Here is a 15374-nt window from a genome sequence, read left to right as displayed (position 1 = left end):
AACTAAAAAATAATTATTAAATAATATTTTCATTTAATATATTTATTAATTTAGGCATATAAAGTATCTTAATTAATAAATAAACCTAGAATCTCTTTTCTTTACAATTTCGCCCTTGCTTAGTGAAAATTCATAAAGTAGACATAGTCTAACTTTAGAATTATAATTGATTAATCAAAATCAATAAACTGAGTCTTACAAGCAGTATGGTCTCAACTAGTATGGGGACCATGGGCCTATATTTGCGAGCTTCCAATAAGTCGAACCGAATTTACCAAGTAAATTTCCTAACTTATTAATTCCTTATTGAATCCACACTTAGATTTGGAATTGCACTCTCAGTCATATAGAACGCTCTATATGTTCCACGATATAGATACGTCATTAGTTATCCATTGTTATAATCCTAATTTGACTAATGACCCTCTAATAGATGATCTACATTGAATAGGCACTAAGTTACCGTTACACCTTCAATGTATTTTATCCTTAAAACACTTAGCTCCGTATAAATGATATTTCAGCGAAGTGAAATGAGATCTCCACCATTTATTTCTGTTTAGCCAAGCTCGAAGGATATCATCGTTTCACTTCTAAATTCCTATAGAAGTTATAGACTCCATATTTATGTTAGCGCTCCCACTCAATTATACTATCATGTTCCCAAAATGTACGTATCACCCTGACCCAAAAGTAGGCTTAACTAACAAATCAAAGAACATGTATAGTACTCTTGAGATCGAACCTAAACATATCAGGATTAAGATCATTTGATCTAGGATCAACGGGTGATATTGAATTGAATAGATATTACGGTAAATTTTAATATATCTAATCAAAGTTCAATATTGGTCCCTTCCCATGTATACTCCATACATCCGATACTGGTAAACTTTGCCAATGTCCTGGAAAGGACATAACACTTTTCCAAGGTGTAAGAATACCTATCGTTGATTATACCATGTCAGTCTAAATCCAGTGTTCTGACAAATCAGGGAATAAACTTTCGAACATATAATTAAGATTATATTCCACTGTGCTGACAACACTATAATTATTAACAAATTCATATGTTCTGGACTTAAATAGAATTCATACATTATATATAATCATGAAATAAATCATGTAAACCATGCAACATAAAATGTTATTTCTGATCTTTATTAATAAGTAAATCTGATTATATTGAAATGAGTTTTATTTAGGGCACAAAACCCAACACAAACAACCTGTCTATAACCCTCAAAAGAAACATAACTTCCCACCAAACAGTGGAGGAGGTCGAGGGTCTAACTATGGGAATAATCGTGGAGGAAGCTCTAATGGTGGCAGAGGCAGAGGAGGTCGAAACTCAAAGCCAACGTGTCAGGTCTGTGGTAGATACGGACTCAGCAGCACACTGCTACAACAGATATGATGAGACATTCATGGGATCAACACCACCAAATAAGAACAATCACCAAGAGAAGAAGGATCCGAGTGCTTTTGTTGCTACTCCTGATATTGTGGACAATGATAGCTGGTATGCTGACTCTGGGGCAAACAACCATCTCACTTCTGACCAAGACAATCTGACCACTCGGGCACCTTATGGAGGTAATGACAAATTAACAGTTGGTGATGGTAACCAACTTGACATAGCTTACATAGGGACTGGTATACTTACTTCCTCTTGTGGCAAACACTTAATCCTACAAGATGTTTTACATGTCCCCAAAATTGCCAAAAATCTGATTAGCATATCTAAATTAACTATTGATAATAAAGTTTTTGTTGAACTTTATTCTGATATGTGTTTTGTGAAGGACATGGCAACAAGGAAGGTGGTGCTACGGGGGAAGCTTAAAGATGGATTGTACCAGCTTGATGGATCACTCTCAACATCTCAAAATACGTCTCCAACCCTTTTAAATAAATGTCGAAAGTTTGCCTACTCTGTTAGTAGACCGTTTGCTGCTGTCATAGAGTCGAATTCTAAGTCTAGTTCTGTTTTTACTTCCCAAAAGGACCTATGGCATAGAAGACTAGGCAATCCTTCGTCCAAGGTCGTGAGTCAAGTTCTTACCATGTCTAATGTAAAGGTCTCTATGAATGAAAATCAAATGTTTTATGAAGCTTGTCAATATGGTAAATCTCACTCTCTACCCTTTAAAACCTCCAATACTAGAGCTACTGCTGTTCTTGATTTGATTCATACAGATTTATGGGGGCCAACACCTGTTATGTCTAACATCAATTTTAGATTTTACATTCACTTCCTTGATGATTTTAGTAGGCACACATGGATATACCCACTTAAAGACAAATCTAATGCATTGCAAGCTTTCATTCAGTTAAAAAACATGGTAGAAAATCAATTTAAAAGGAAGATTAAGAAATTACAAACTGATTGGGGGGGGGGGGAGAGTATCAATCATTTAGTAATTTGGTGGAACAAAATGACATCCTTTTTGTTCAGTACTTCTGCCCACATACATCTGCTCAAAATGGTAGAGCAGAGCGAAAGCATAGACATATTGTCGAAATGGGCTTAACCCTCTTAGCTCAAGCTAGCATGCCTCTGAGATATTGGGTAAATGATTTCCAAACTGTTGTCTTCCTTATTAATAGACTACCACCACCGGTTTTGCATGGAAAAACCCCTTTTGAAGTTCTTTTTGGAAAGAAACCTGATTATCGATTTCTTAAAGTTTTTGGCTCAGCTTGCTATCCATGCTCAAGGCTTTATTAGTCTCATAAATTCCAATACCACTCTACTAAATGTGTCAACCTTGGGTATAGTGAATTTCACAAAGGCTATAAGTTTCTAAGCTCAAATGGTAGGTTATACATATCTAGGAATGTTTTTTTAATGAGCAAGAGTTCCCTTTCCAAACTGGATTTCTAAATAATTACCAGAAAGAAAAAGAAACCATGGTTCAAACACCAACTGCCTGGTTTCAACTTACTCTCTTGCAGCCAAGACCACAAGATCGACCAATTCTCTCCAACAATGACCCTATCAATGAATCCAGGGCTGGTACAACACAAGAATTTGAAGCTTCTCAAGTAGCACCAACTCCAGTGATGTCAAATCAGTCACAACCAGATCAGGTAGATCTCACAAACAATCTATTTGTTGATTTAGATTTTGCTGCTACTAATCCCATTTCACCAGCAATAATGGTCAGTCCTAGTGCTAGCTCTAGTGCATCTCAGCAACATTTTTCACCACAGATTGAACAACCTACCTTACAGCCGAGCCATCCTATGGTAACAAGATCAAAGGCAGGGGTGTTCAAGCCTAAAACGTACTTAACTCACACAAGATGGAATACGCACCTTGAAGATCCCAGAAATGTCTCTGAAGCACTCGCACATAAGGGATGGAACCGAGCAATGGGAGAAGAGAACAAAGCCTTGTTCAAAAATAAAACTTGGGTCTTAATTCCAAGAAGAGAAGGTCAGTATATAGTTGGAAACAAGTGGGTGTACAAGATTAAATACAACGCAAATGGCTCCGTTGAAAGACTAAAAGCAAGGTTGGTAGCCAAGGGGTTCCATCAAAGGCCTGGGCTTGATTTCGGAGAGTCTTTTAGCCCTGTTATTAAGTCCTTAACAATCAGAGTTGTCCTTATAATTGCTGTTGCAAAGGGATGAGAAGTGAGACAGCTTGACATTAACAATGCTTTCCTAAATGGGAAGATTGAAGAAGATGTCTATATGAATCAACCACAAGGGTTCGAAGACAAAGAGAAACCAGATCATGTGTGTAAGCTCTTGAAATCGTTGTATGGCTTAAAACAGGCCCCTCGGGCCTGGTAGGTTCAACTCAAAAACACACTTCTCAGCTGGAAGTTCATCAATTCTCGAGCAGACACTTCATTCTTCATGCTACAAACATCCAAATATGTGATCATGGTATTAATTTACGTAGATGATATCATAATTACTGGGAATGACTCAAAGGAATTGATGTTGTTCATCACCAAACTCAACACAGCTTTTGCACTCAAGGACTTAGGAGAACTACATTATTTTCTTGGCATTGAGGTCTTTCGTGATGCTACAGGTATCTACCTATCCCGAGGAAAGTATGTTGCCGATTTACTCAAACGTGTTGAGATGACCAACATCAAGCCAAGCCCGACACCCATAACAGGTGGGAAACCAATGTCCATTCATGATGGTGAAGAACTAGCAGACCCTTCAGCATATCGAAGTGTAATTGGAGCAATGCAATATCTTACTCACACTCGACCGGACATTGCTTTTGTTGTAAATAAACTCAGTCAATTTCTAAAGTGTCCAACATCTGTACACTGGAGTGCAGCAAAGAGGGTACTGAGGTACTTAAAAAGTACAATGCATCACGGTATACACATCAAATATAGTGACAGACTGCCTATCATTGCTTATTATGATGCCGATTGGGCATGTTGCCCGGATGACAGAAAATCAGTTGGAGGCTACTGTGTTTACTTTGGGGAAACATTGGTTACATGGTCTTCAAAGAAGCGATTCGTTGTTGCACGATCGAGCACAGAATCGGAGTACAAATCTCTTGCTCAAGTGGCCTCTGAAATTGCTTGGCTTGAATCTCTGTTACAAGAGATGAAATTTACACCACCATCTGTCCCTGTTATATGGTGCGACAACATGAGTGCAAGCGCACTTGCCTAAAACCCTGTGTATCATGCTCGAACAAAGCATATTGAGCTGGATATTCATTTCATTAGAGATAAAGTACTGCAGAAAAAAGTTGAGATCAGATATGTTCCTTCACACGAACAAATTACCGACTGTCCGACTAACTCACCCCTGCGTTTGAGGGGTGGTGTTAAAAAACTAATAACAGAGTAATGGTTCTATCAGCTGATCTAATCAGGTGCTAATGACCAAATGGTTCTAAGAGGTTCTCATTTCCATTTTGCTATTTTGTCCTAGTCTATTTTGTTAGTGTAACAGATATATTTTTTGTAATTGGCTGACACCTGTTGTGGTCCCAAGGGTATTTCCCTCTGCTGTAATATTTCTCTGTACTAACCTTTGTTATAAATAAAGCAATAGAACAGTAGGCCTATTTGACCTGCCTACTTGCAATATACAGCAGTACACACCTTTCCTTTTGTTTCTTTACTGCGCGTTGCAAGTGGTTAACAATTTCTTATAATATTTTTTTTAAATCAAATTGTGTGGGACCTAATATTGATTTGTACAAATAGTGGTATGCCTCTTCTTGTGGTGTTTAGCACCATAAGGTGCCCTTCCTATTTTTCTAACAATAATTATAATAAATATTTTTGTTGCATACTTAATTTAGTACTACAAAACTAATATTTTTTTATATGTAGCGACATATTATTCATCTTTTAAACATATTTAATAATTTTTTTCTATTTTTCTCAAGTTTTTAAATTAAATAAATAAATAATTATTTAAATATTGTAAAGAAAATATATAAAAAACTGATGTATGATGTAATGTAATTTATGAAGTAAAATAAAAAATAAAATGTTTTGGTGAAATATTTTGTAATAAAGAGTAAAAGAAGCTACTTGTGAGTATTTTTAAAGTTCCATTTGAAGGAATATTATTCCCTTGATTGGATGATGGGTCCATTAAGTGATTGAAACATGATATCACTACCTCACAACTATAATTCCCAACTTTTACTCGCATCCTTGAAAAGTTGTCATCTAATAAAAGAGTGAGTAACTATTAAGCTCCAATATCATCCATCCACTTCAGATTGTGTACGTAATTATATATTGGACCAACTACAAAGTATTACGTGAGAAATGGCATAAAATCTACAAAATTATTCTCTTATTGTGTCATACTTTATAGCTAAGTAAAAAAAAAATCAATTTATTATTGTACAACCGTATTTCATTCAACACATCATTACTAAAAAGAAAAATACTCATGGGCAGTATGATGGTATAAAGTAATAAAACTACAATATACTTTTATTTATTTAAAATGGAAATGGATCTTATTCAAATGGCCTAATTTTAGGTGGCAAATTAAATATTTAATTGAAACTTTATAACAAATTCGTTATGTATTCATGAATATATATACCTTCTCTTTTTTTGTTTATTTTTCTTTCTATTTTTTCTCTTTTTGATATAACTTGCAAGCTATGCAGTTTCTAAAATATTAAAAACAGTCTAAGGGAGCCAATTTAGTTATGATGATAAGATTCAGCCTTCTATAAGTGATGATAATAATGCTATGTTGCTTCAACCGTTTTGGAAGATGAAGTTCGCTTAGCGGTGTTTTAAATGCATTCTGATAAGTTTTTGGATCCTGATGAGATGATACCTGCGTTTTAGTTTGGAAGCTATTTTGTTAGCTGATTTGCTCTAATAAAAATTGCAATCTTTGTTTCAAAAAATAATTATAAACCTCAAAATCAATAATAATAATAATAATAATAATAATAATAATTATAATAAACCAAAATGAAATTTAAGAAATAAAAAATCTTGGATCTCCAGCGCAGATCATAGTCATTCGTCATCACTATTCACTACACAATTGCACATCTTTAAAAAACAGAAGGAGCGGTTTGGTCCTTTTGGAACTCAAATCAATAGACAATAATCAATCATGGTCTTGGTAAGCAAGTACGTTGATTTCATCGCTATCATTGCTCTGTTTCCTTTTTTTTTTCTTACTTAAATATTTTTAAAAATAAAATAAAAATAAAAATTTGTAAGCTAGTTCCCCACGCCTCGTGCATAATTGTAGACTTCTCAACTTCTTCTGGATCTTCTCCTTTTATTTTCTTTTCCGACCTTTGACTTTCCTGTAGGAACCTCCACAGTTTGAATACTAACGAAAACTTTGATTTCTCAGGTACAGTAATTAATTTTGTTATTATATTTCTGTAAATGAAACTGGGTTTGATGTGTTTTCTGGCTTATTTTGCTGAGTAGGAAAAAGTTTTTCCCTTTTTTTTTGTGTGTGTTTGATGAAGTAGAGCAGTAAAGGGCTTTGCATCAACTTTTTCAAATCTGAGGCAATATATTTTTCTTTATTTTGAGAAAGTTTCCCTGAAAAGAATCAAAAGATACGACAATTCAATCCATGTTTGTTCCCCTGAGATTGATTCTATTTTTGTTTTTGGTTTGAATCAGGAAAAGGAAGTTACAGAGACCCAATAAGGCATATGTCGATTTGAGAGGTTCGTTGGTACCCAAAACGAAAAAGAAAGAGAAAAAGAAAAACAATGGGTTCTTTCAAGGGTCATGCTCTGCCAGGAACATTATTTCTTTTAGTTGGGTTGTGGCACATATGGTGTGCTTTGGTCAGGTACTCATCGAATCCAAAGTCGTTTCGGGTTCGGGTGTGGAACCCAGTTCCAGGTTTTGATGGAAGGCTAAAGTACTTAGAGCTTTATCTTATAGCCATTGGTGCTTTCATTGATATGTGTATTGAACTTCTCTACTCGCCCCATCTCAAGTTTTTCGTGGATGGAGTCTTGAACCCATCTCACATGAACGATTTTGAGCACTCGGGGATGCTTTTGATGTTTTTTATCTTTGGCCTTGTTGCTCTTCTCTCGGAAAAGACAAGGTTAGTCATTCATTTATTTTTTTTCCTTTGTTCTTTTTGAAATCGAAGAAATTAGTTTGAGTGAATAGAACAGAATAGTTGAACTTTACATACCTTGCTTGTTGAAACTTGAAATGCCATTGGTTCCTTGGTGATTCTTATACAACAACGCTTTGTTGAACTTAAAATATGTGCTGAGCTTGTTGCATCTGAACTTGAAAACCAGTAGAGATGAACATATGAAGTTGAAATCCTTAATTTATCTTGAGCTTCTTGTTACCTTAGGATTATTGCGGGGTGAGCTTGTGCACAATCTGGCTTATTTATCCTCTGCGGCATAAAGGGGTTTTAAACCTTCATACCATCTTGTATTTTCCAAAACCATACTAGGTTTTTTTATTATTGTTTTTTTTTATTGAAATGTGTTGAAAGTGGGATTGCTGAATCGGGTTTGAGATGGCATAGATACTTAAAAAAAAAAAACACATGTAGTCGGTCCAAGCTAAAAGCTGAAATGTCTTATTTGGGATGCCTAATTGCATATGAGACCAAAACAGGGTCACGAATTGTTTTGAGACGTCTAAGTGGCGGTAATCATTATTGGCAATTATCATCGCTTAGATATGAATGATGATAAGTGTAACTCTTTGATGAAGTAAGTGAACATGAACTACACAGTTAAGTACATTTGTCTGTTTGAAATTCATTGTGATCTGCTTAAAATTTGGTGCTAAACATTGATGGTTGGGTGAAGAAACTTTCTTCCGATTTTCCGTTCAAGGTTTAGTTGTAGATATTTCCTGTTTTCTTGGGTCGAGAAAAGTTTCCTTCGAAACTAACATTTTGTATCTAAAAATTGATTGGAGATCACCATACATCCTTGTGGGAAAATGTTTTGTTATGTGATGAAGTATTCTGATATGATACAAGTTGCAACTGAAGGGTCACTTGTTTCAAGGTGACTCATATTATGTCCTCACTTACAATAGTCTTTTTCATTAGAAAGAAAAATACATCCAACCACCTATAATTTTCAGTACATTCTAGGTGCCATGCTTCAGTAGGTGGATTTTCAACATAATACCAGTACAATTTAGTTTGAAGGTGTTTCCTAGATTTCCAGTTCATTCTACATGGCTAATGTCATGACATGGTACTTTACTACAGTTTCTTTGATTGTGGCTGCTTGATAAACAAACTCTATTTCATGTATACTATGTAGCTTTGCTCAACTATCACTATGCAGAAATGAGATTTGATCGTTGTTCACTGTCACCGTAGCTAATATGTTTTTCTAATTTCTCTTTTTTCGTTTTTTTTTTGTTTAGACTACTTCCCTTGCCTGAAGGCACTCTATGTTTGATTGCTGCTACAGCTTTTTGTGCTGAGTACCTCTTGTTCTATTTTCACTCAACAACACATAAAGGCTTGGAGGGATACTACCACCTCCTCCTTGTTCTCTTAATTGGCCTTTGCATACTATCCACTGTTGCCGGAGCACTCTTACCAACTAGCTTCCCTGTCGATTTGAGTTGTGGCATTGCCATGACTCTTCAAGGCCTCTGGTTTTATCAGACTGCTTTCACTTTATACGGCCCAATGATGCCAGATGGTTGCCTGCTCAAGGAAGGTAAAGTTCTGTGTCACTCGGTGGACAGTGAGGTTCGGGGTGAGCTGCTTGCTAACCTCCAGCTCTTTGCCATGGTCCTTGGAGTCTTCATTTCAGTTGTGAGCTGTCACGCCTTTGCTGCTTCTAGATTTGGGCATTCTGATACTAGGAGCTTGCACACAGGTCAAAATGGATTAGATCATGATTAAGACTATAGGGTAAGAAATTTTACAATTATGTTCTTCACTTCAGCATAGAGAAGGCCATAGAATTTTTTGTTTTCTTTGTCTCATTTTAATAAAAATGAAAAAATTTCATGTTTGAAGCATGCAACGAAAAGGGCAATGATGTTTACGCTAGAGAATTTGTTAGTGATAAGTATGTAATTTAGGAGTTTTTTTTTTTTTTTCTTCTCTTCAATGTGACTTCTCTAGCATCAATTTTGAACCTTTTTACTTTTAAGTTATACTTTTTGTTTATGAAACATAATCAATACTTTTTAGGACCTTAAACCTCTTCCAAATTGATAAAATCTTGTTCTATGCACAACCTTAATTGGCAATGAGTTAGAGAACATTAGAGGTGCCTTGAACTTTTAATGTTGAATTACACAGTTTATGTTAAAGTGTTCATAAAATATCTAGTTTAATCTAATCCACAAAGTGTAAGTGCCTAGATTATGCACTTGTAGAGATTGAATATTAATTTACATGTAAAAATATTCATCTAATCTAATTTATATTTATTTATTTAAAAGATTATATATAATTAATATTTTAAAGTGAAAAAAATTATAATTTAAAAACTAATACATATTGTATAAATATATTTTAAAATTCAATATATATCAAATATATACCCCATACTTATTATATATATATTAAAAAAAAAAACGAAACATTTTTTTTTGCATATAATTTCTTTTCCCTTTTACTATACTATAAGCAAAATAGTGTGGTTTGGGTTGGATAAATAATTAGTACTTAGACTACCTCTAATACAAAATGTAAAATTTGTGCTAAATTTAGCACAAAAATTGAGTTTGTGCTATATTTGTTTCACTATCTACAATTTTATTTCAATACATGAGATGTAAAATATGTAAACAAAAATTACTGATCATTTAATATTTTATTAAAAATATACATTTTTTTAAGACATTTATACTTTTATAATTGATTTTTTATTCATTTATAAAAATAAAAACAATATAACCTCGAAAAGAATAATCTTAATATAGAAACAATTTTTATAAAATAGAAGCAGCATAATCTCGAAACAGAAACAACATAAGTGGAAACAACTTTTATAAAAATGAAAAAAAAAAATATTAAAAAAATAAAAAAAAATGGAAATGTAGTATACATAGCAATTCTTTTTTTTTTTTATTATTGTTATTGTTTAAATAATAGTAATATAGTAAATAAAGAATGTAAAACTGTGTAAAATGAATTATAATAATTAGTGGCACTATAGTTTATAAAAAAAAAAAGTGGAATTTATGTAGGCCAAATTTAGCACAATGTTATATCTTGTGTCAAAATTGGTACACTTTTTAAAACATCATTAAAGTAGTGTTTTCTTTTTAAATGTGTTAAAATATAGTAATACACCACCTTTTTAGTACTCCATTGAAGACACTCTTATGTATCTATACTATTTTCTACTAAAATATTATTGAAAAAATTTATGATACACCCTCTAAAATAGGTTTACTGATGCATCCTTCTGTGTTTTGATATCATATAGTTATTGTTATCCGTGTTTTGTGCAAAATGTGACACATGGCGTATAATGGAGAAGGCCCAATTAATATTCCGTTAACTGGAGTCCTTTAAAGACGCTCCGTTGCTGAAGAGTCTCCCCGAACTAAGAGGCATCCAGGGCAAAAGGATACGCAGAAGCCTACTTACGACAGTCCTTGCTTCCAAAAGAGCGAGATGAGAAATGTTCTGGGTACGTGAGGAAGGATCGTTCACTTGGTTCCCAAATGAGCACTAGAAAGGCCTAAAGCGGATATCGACCCTCGTGAGGGATCGCAGATGTTGACTTTTCTCTTACGCCAGGTAACCAAAGTGACGATTGTGCTTTTCCTGACAAAATCAGATCTTGTCTCCTACATCTGAGCATGGTAGTGCGTGCACCCCCCATCTTTCTTTTACTAGACAGACACTACGAATTTCTATTTGTAAAGGAGCAAGCTTTGAGTGACACGTCTCTCTCGCTTTTAAAGGTTAATCATTTGAATGACATGTCCAAGTGGTACAAAATGGTCCTCATTATCCAGCTACTGCACGCACGAGCATAATGATACCTAAGGAATCAACCAGTCAACTCTACATTGCATGCAATTTATCCCAATAGTGGGATTTACGCAAAAATCTTAGGCGGGTCATGGATCTATCCATACCCACCACTTAGCCTATAAATACCCCTTCATTTTCAAAGGAGTCAAGTCAAAAAATACATACATAAAACTTTGCTGAAATTACCCTTAATCTTCTTCTTCTTTAAAAAACTAAGGGTAAAGAGTTAGGGTTTCCTGCAAAATACTGTAAATTCATCAATACTGCCCTTAGAGGCTAATAGACTGACTTGTGGACTAAGGTTTATTAACACCTGAACCACGTAAAAATCTCCCTCTCTTAATTTTTGAAACTTATTATTTCTTTAGCTCTTGAATATTTTAGTTTCCCGAACTAATGGCACATTTACTAAATTGTAATTGGAATCGGAATAAATGAATGGGAGAAATCAAAAGGAATAAAAAATTTAACAATCGGAATCATTATTTTATTATATTGTTTACTAAATTGACTAGAAAGGGAATCAGAATTATTTAATTTTGTTTACATAACTAGAAAAGGTAATCGTAATACTTTAAATTGACTAAATTACCCTTTATAGTAAATATTTATTTTTAATTTATTTATTATAAAATTAACTAAATAAATTCATAAATAAATATATACTATAATTAATATTTATTATTTAATCAATAATATTACAATTGCGAACGTTAAATATAACTAAAAAATATTTATTAAAGATTTAATAAATTTCATAAACAAACATAATATTACTCAAGAAAAAAAAAACCATAAACATTTTATTGGAATATAACTAAATATTAAAATTAGCTGTTGGGAATTATTTTACCAGGATCTTAGATCTACTCACAAGTATGTTTATTAACATCCTAAATATGAACTTTTCTAAAACGATAAAATAAACACATATAAAGTTAAGAAAACCTTACATTGATGCAGCGGAATTAATGTCTCCTTCCACTCAGATCTCTAACCCTTGATTCCTTTCTGTAGCAGAGTATAATCAAGATCTGAGCCCGAATCTCCTTCTTCTTCAAGCTTTGATCCTTCACAGTATTCCAATCTATGATTGAGTTACTGCTTGCTGTGTGTGGGCACTTACTCTTTCACTAGGGTCACGAAAAAGATGAAGGGAAAAGAGAGAGAGAGATTTCGGCCAAGGTAGAGAGTGAGGAAGGCTCAGTTTTTCTGAAGAGAGAAATTTACGCTCGAGAAAATTTAATGAAAGCATGTGATTTGACTGAGCCATCACTTTCTATTTATAGGCAACTACTAGGTCTAGGTTTAGAATTATTTGGCATTAAAATAATGAAAATAATAATTTGAAAAATCAATATTAAGTGGCCGGCCACATGGTGTTATTGGGCCTCACTTAATTTTGCAATTTTATCAAATTTTATCTCTATTTTCTCAAAAATTCCAATTTTCCAATTCTAACCTTTTAAATGCCAAAACTAATTATTTAATAACTAAAATAGATTATTAAATAATATTGTCATTTAATTTAATTATTAATTAGACATATAAAGTCTATTAATAAATAAATAAACCTAGAAAACTCTTTTCCTTACAATTTCACCCCTGCTTAGTGAAAATTCATAAAATCAGACATAGTCTAACTTTAGAATTATAATTGATCAATCACGAATCAATTAATGAGTCTTACAAGCAGAATGTTCTCAACTAGAATGGGGACCATGGATCTATATGCTGAGCTTCCAATAAGTGAACCAAATTTACCAAGTAAATTCCTACTTATTAATTCTTCGTTGAATCCACTCTTAGAACTTAGAATTGCACTCTCAGACTTATATAGAGCATATTGTATGTTTCACGATACGAATATACTATCTCATTTAACCATTGTTATAATCTTATTGTGATTTAAAGATCCTCTATATAGATGATTTACATCGAGATGGGATTTCTTTACCGTTCTCACCCCTCAATGTATTTTGCCCCTTAAAACACTTAGCTACCTGTAAATGGTGTTTAGTGATCTAATAATTAGTCAGTTAAACAAGAGCTCATCCATTTACTTCTATTTGCTAAGCTCGAAGGGAATCATCACTTAACTTCTATACACCAGTAGAAGCTATAGATTCCATATTTATGTTTAACACTCCCACTCAATCATACTATCATGTTCTCGAAATATACGTAACACCCTGACCCGAAAGTAGGCTTAACTAATAAATTTAAGAACATGAATAACACTCCTGAGTTGAGCCCAAGCATATCAGGATTTAGATTCTTTTCATCTTAAGATCAACTACTGATATTGACTTGGAAAGATATGTATAACGGTAAGTTTGTAATATCTTAACTTAGTTGCAATATCGGTCCAGTCCAATGTATACTCCATACATTCGAAACTCGTATACTTTACTAATGTCCTGGAAAGAACATAACACTTACTCCAAGTGTAAGTACACATCATCGCTGATTATCACATTAGTGTAAATCCAATAACACTGATGAAACAGGGACCAAAACTCTTGATTCATATGATCACAATCACATTCCACTGTGTTGACGATACTGTAATTGTGAATAAACATATGATCTGGATTTAACTGATTTTGTGTGTATGAATGTAATAAACATATTAAACATATTAAACCACTAGCATGTAAAATTCATGCAAACATCAATCACTTCAAATTTCTTATATTGATAACTAATCAGATTGTAAAGAGTTTTATTTAGGGCATAAAACCTAACAAACTCCCACTTGCACTAATATAAAACAAACTGCGCAAATAGGTCAATCTGATGTCTTGATCTTCAGATCAAGTGTAGTATATTTGAATCCACCCAAACTTCTGGAAACTAGTTCATAAATACTCTTATGAAACATCCTTTACTATATGCTTTACTCATCAAGGGATACTGAAATCTTTACTGTTTTAAATGTACATCTGAATTAACAGAAGACATATCTCTCATATTTTAAAATATGTAATTGAGATAATACAGTGTAGACTTTTCTTCAGTGATATAACTTTCTGGTATTTTCGAATAGACCAAGTTATAGTTCTTCTCTGGTAGAGCTTGAATTATTATACAATAATTCCTCCACCCCCAAAGTAAGCACCATCTTATAGAAATCGAAATTAGATGGTGAGATACAAGGAAAACTGATACACAGTTCCTTAATATCTGACATATAGATCACTTTCATAAATCCTTCTTGAATATCTTCTAATGTTCCCTATTTGATTACATCTCAGATAGCTCCCACTCAATAGCAGATGTCTGGTTAAATAATACTTTTAACCTCTGATTGTTTAGAGAGTTACCTAGTTGTGACTTTTGTATTAGTCTGAAACTTTAAGTCAAGACTAAGTCATCAACATAGCAGACTAGTATTTGAAGTGAAAAATACATGCCAGAGATTAAAGTAATCAAAATTAAGATACCATCAAATTTTATGAGGATTAAGAATTCTTGGTTCAAGTCATTCGAATGGACTGAACTAGAGTTCTTTATATTATTCTCATAATTCTGATAAGCTATACCTATCCATGTGAATGGTTAGATTTGCTTTTCAGTAGTGTTCTTAAGTACCTATCACAATTATCAACCTAATGAAGATGGGTATAGAACTTTAAAATTCTCCCACTCAATTAAGGTAGTGTGAAACTTTAACAAAGAACTTTCAAAGGTATCAAACTTTTACTTACAACAGTAAAATCGAAATGGAACATACAATCAAGATCAAGAATTTATATTGACAATAGCTGACTCATTATATTACTTCTATGTTTAAACAAGATATGTGTTTCATAGGGAATTGTGGAATAGACTCCACCCCTAAGAATATACATATAGGGTACTATGGATAACCTCCACCCCTAAGTATATAGAGATTATGATCCACCCCTAAA

At 33.4% G+C, this 15374-nt stretch overlaps 2 protein-coding genes across 4 annotated transcripts; both read left to right on the top strand.

The window, feature by feature from the left end:
• The first annotated feature begins 3897 nt into the window (after positions 1-3897).
• LOC133038418 (uncharacterized mitochondrial protein AtMg00810-like) lies at positions 3898-4662 on the top strand. The gene has a single exon (XM_061116565.1). It carries the CDS (start codon positions 3898-3900, stop codon positions 4660-4662), a length of 765 nt encoding a protein of 254 aa, XP_060972548.1.
• Positions 4663-6456: 1794 nt separating this feature from the next.
• LOC133037963 (uncharacterized) lies at positions 6457-9620 on the top strand. 3 transcript variants are annotated; one of them, XM_061115801.1, is made up of 3 exons: positions 6457-6606; positions 7128-7566; positions 8874-9620. In XM_061115801.1, the coding sequence occupies exons 2-3, from the start codon at positions 7220-7222 to the stop codon at positions 9361-9363; spliced, it is 837 nt and encodes a 278-aa protein (XP_060971784.1). In that variant the 5' UTR covers positions 6457-6606; positions 7128-7219; the 3' UTR covers positions 9364-9620. The 3 variants fall into 3 exon arrangements, with proteins under 3 accessions (XP_060971784.1, XP_060971785.1, XP_060971783.1); XM_061115802.1 differs by having other exon boundaries at positions 6478-6614; XM_061115800.1 differs by having other exon boundaries at positions 6507-6846.
• The last annotated feature ends 5754 nt before the right edge of the window (positions 9621-15374 follow it).

Source organism: Cannabis sativa, chromosome 5 (genome assembly GCF_029168945.1).
Source record: "Cannabis sativa cultivar Pink pepper isolate KNU-18-1 chromosome 5, ASM2916894v1, whole genome shotgun sequence".
Taxonomy (NCBI): domain Eukaryota; kingdom Viridiplantae; phylum Streptophyta; class Magnoliopsida; order Rosales; family Cannabaceae; genus Cannabis; species Cannabis sativa.
Note: the sequence above shows the minus strand (reverse complement) of the source record. Positions and strands in the feature narration are given on the sequence as shown.

Bases quoted from the DNA above. Each gene is read 5' to 3' on its own strand.
- LOC133037963 (XM_061115801.1), top strand. From the start codon at position 7,220: ATGGGTTCTTTCAAGGGTCATGCTCTGCCAGGAACATTATTTCTTTTA. The intron at 7,567-8,873 runs GTTAGTCATTCA...TTTTTTGTTTAG, and splicing joins CTTCTCTCGGAAAAGACAAG to ACTACTTCCCTTGCCTGAAG.
- LOC133038418 (XM_061116565.1), top strand. From the start codon at position 3,898: ATGGTATTAATTTACGTAGATGATATCATAATTACTGGGAATGACTCA.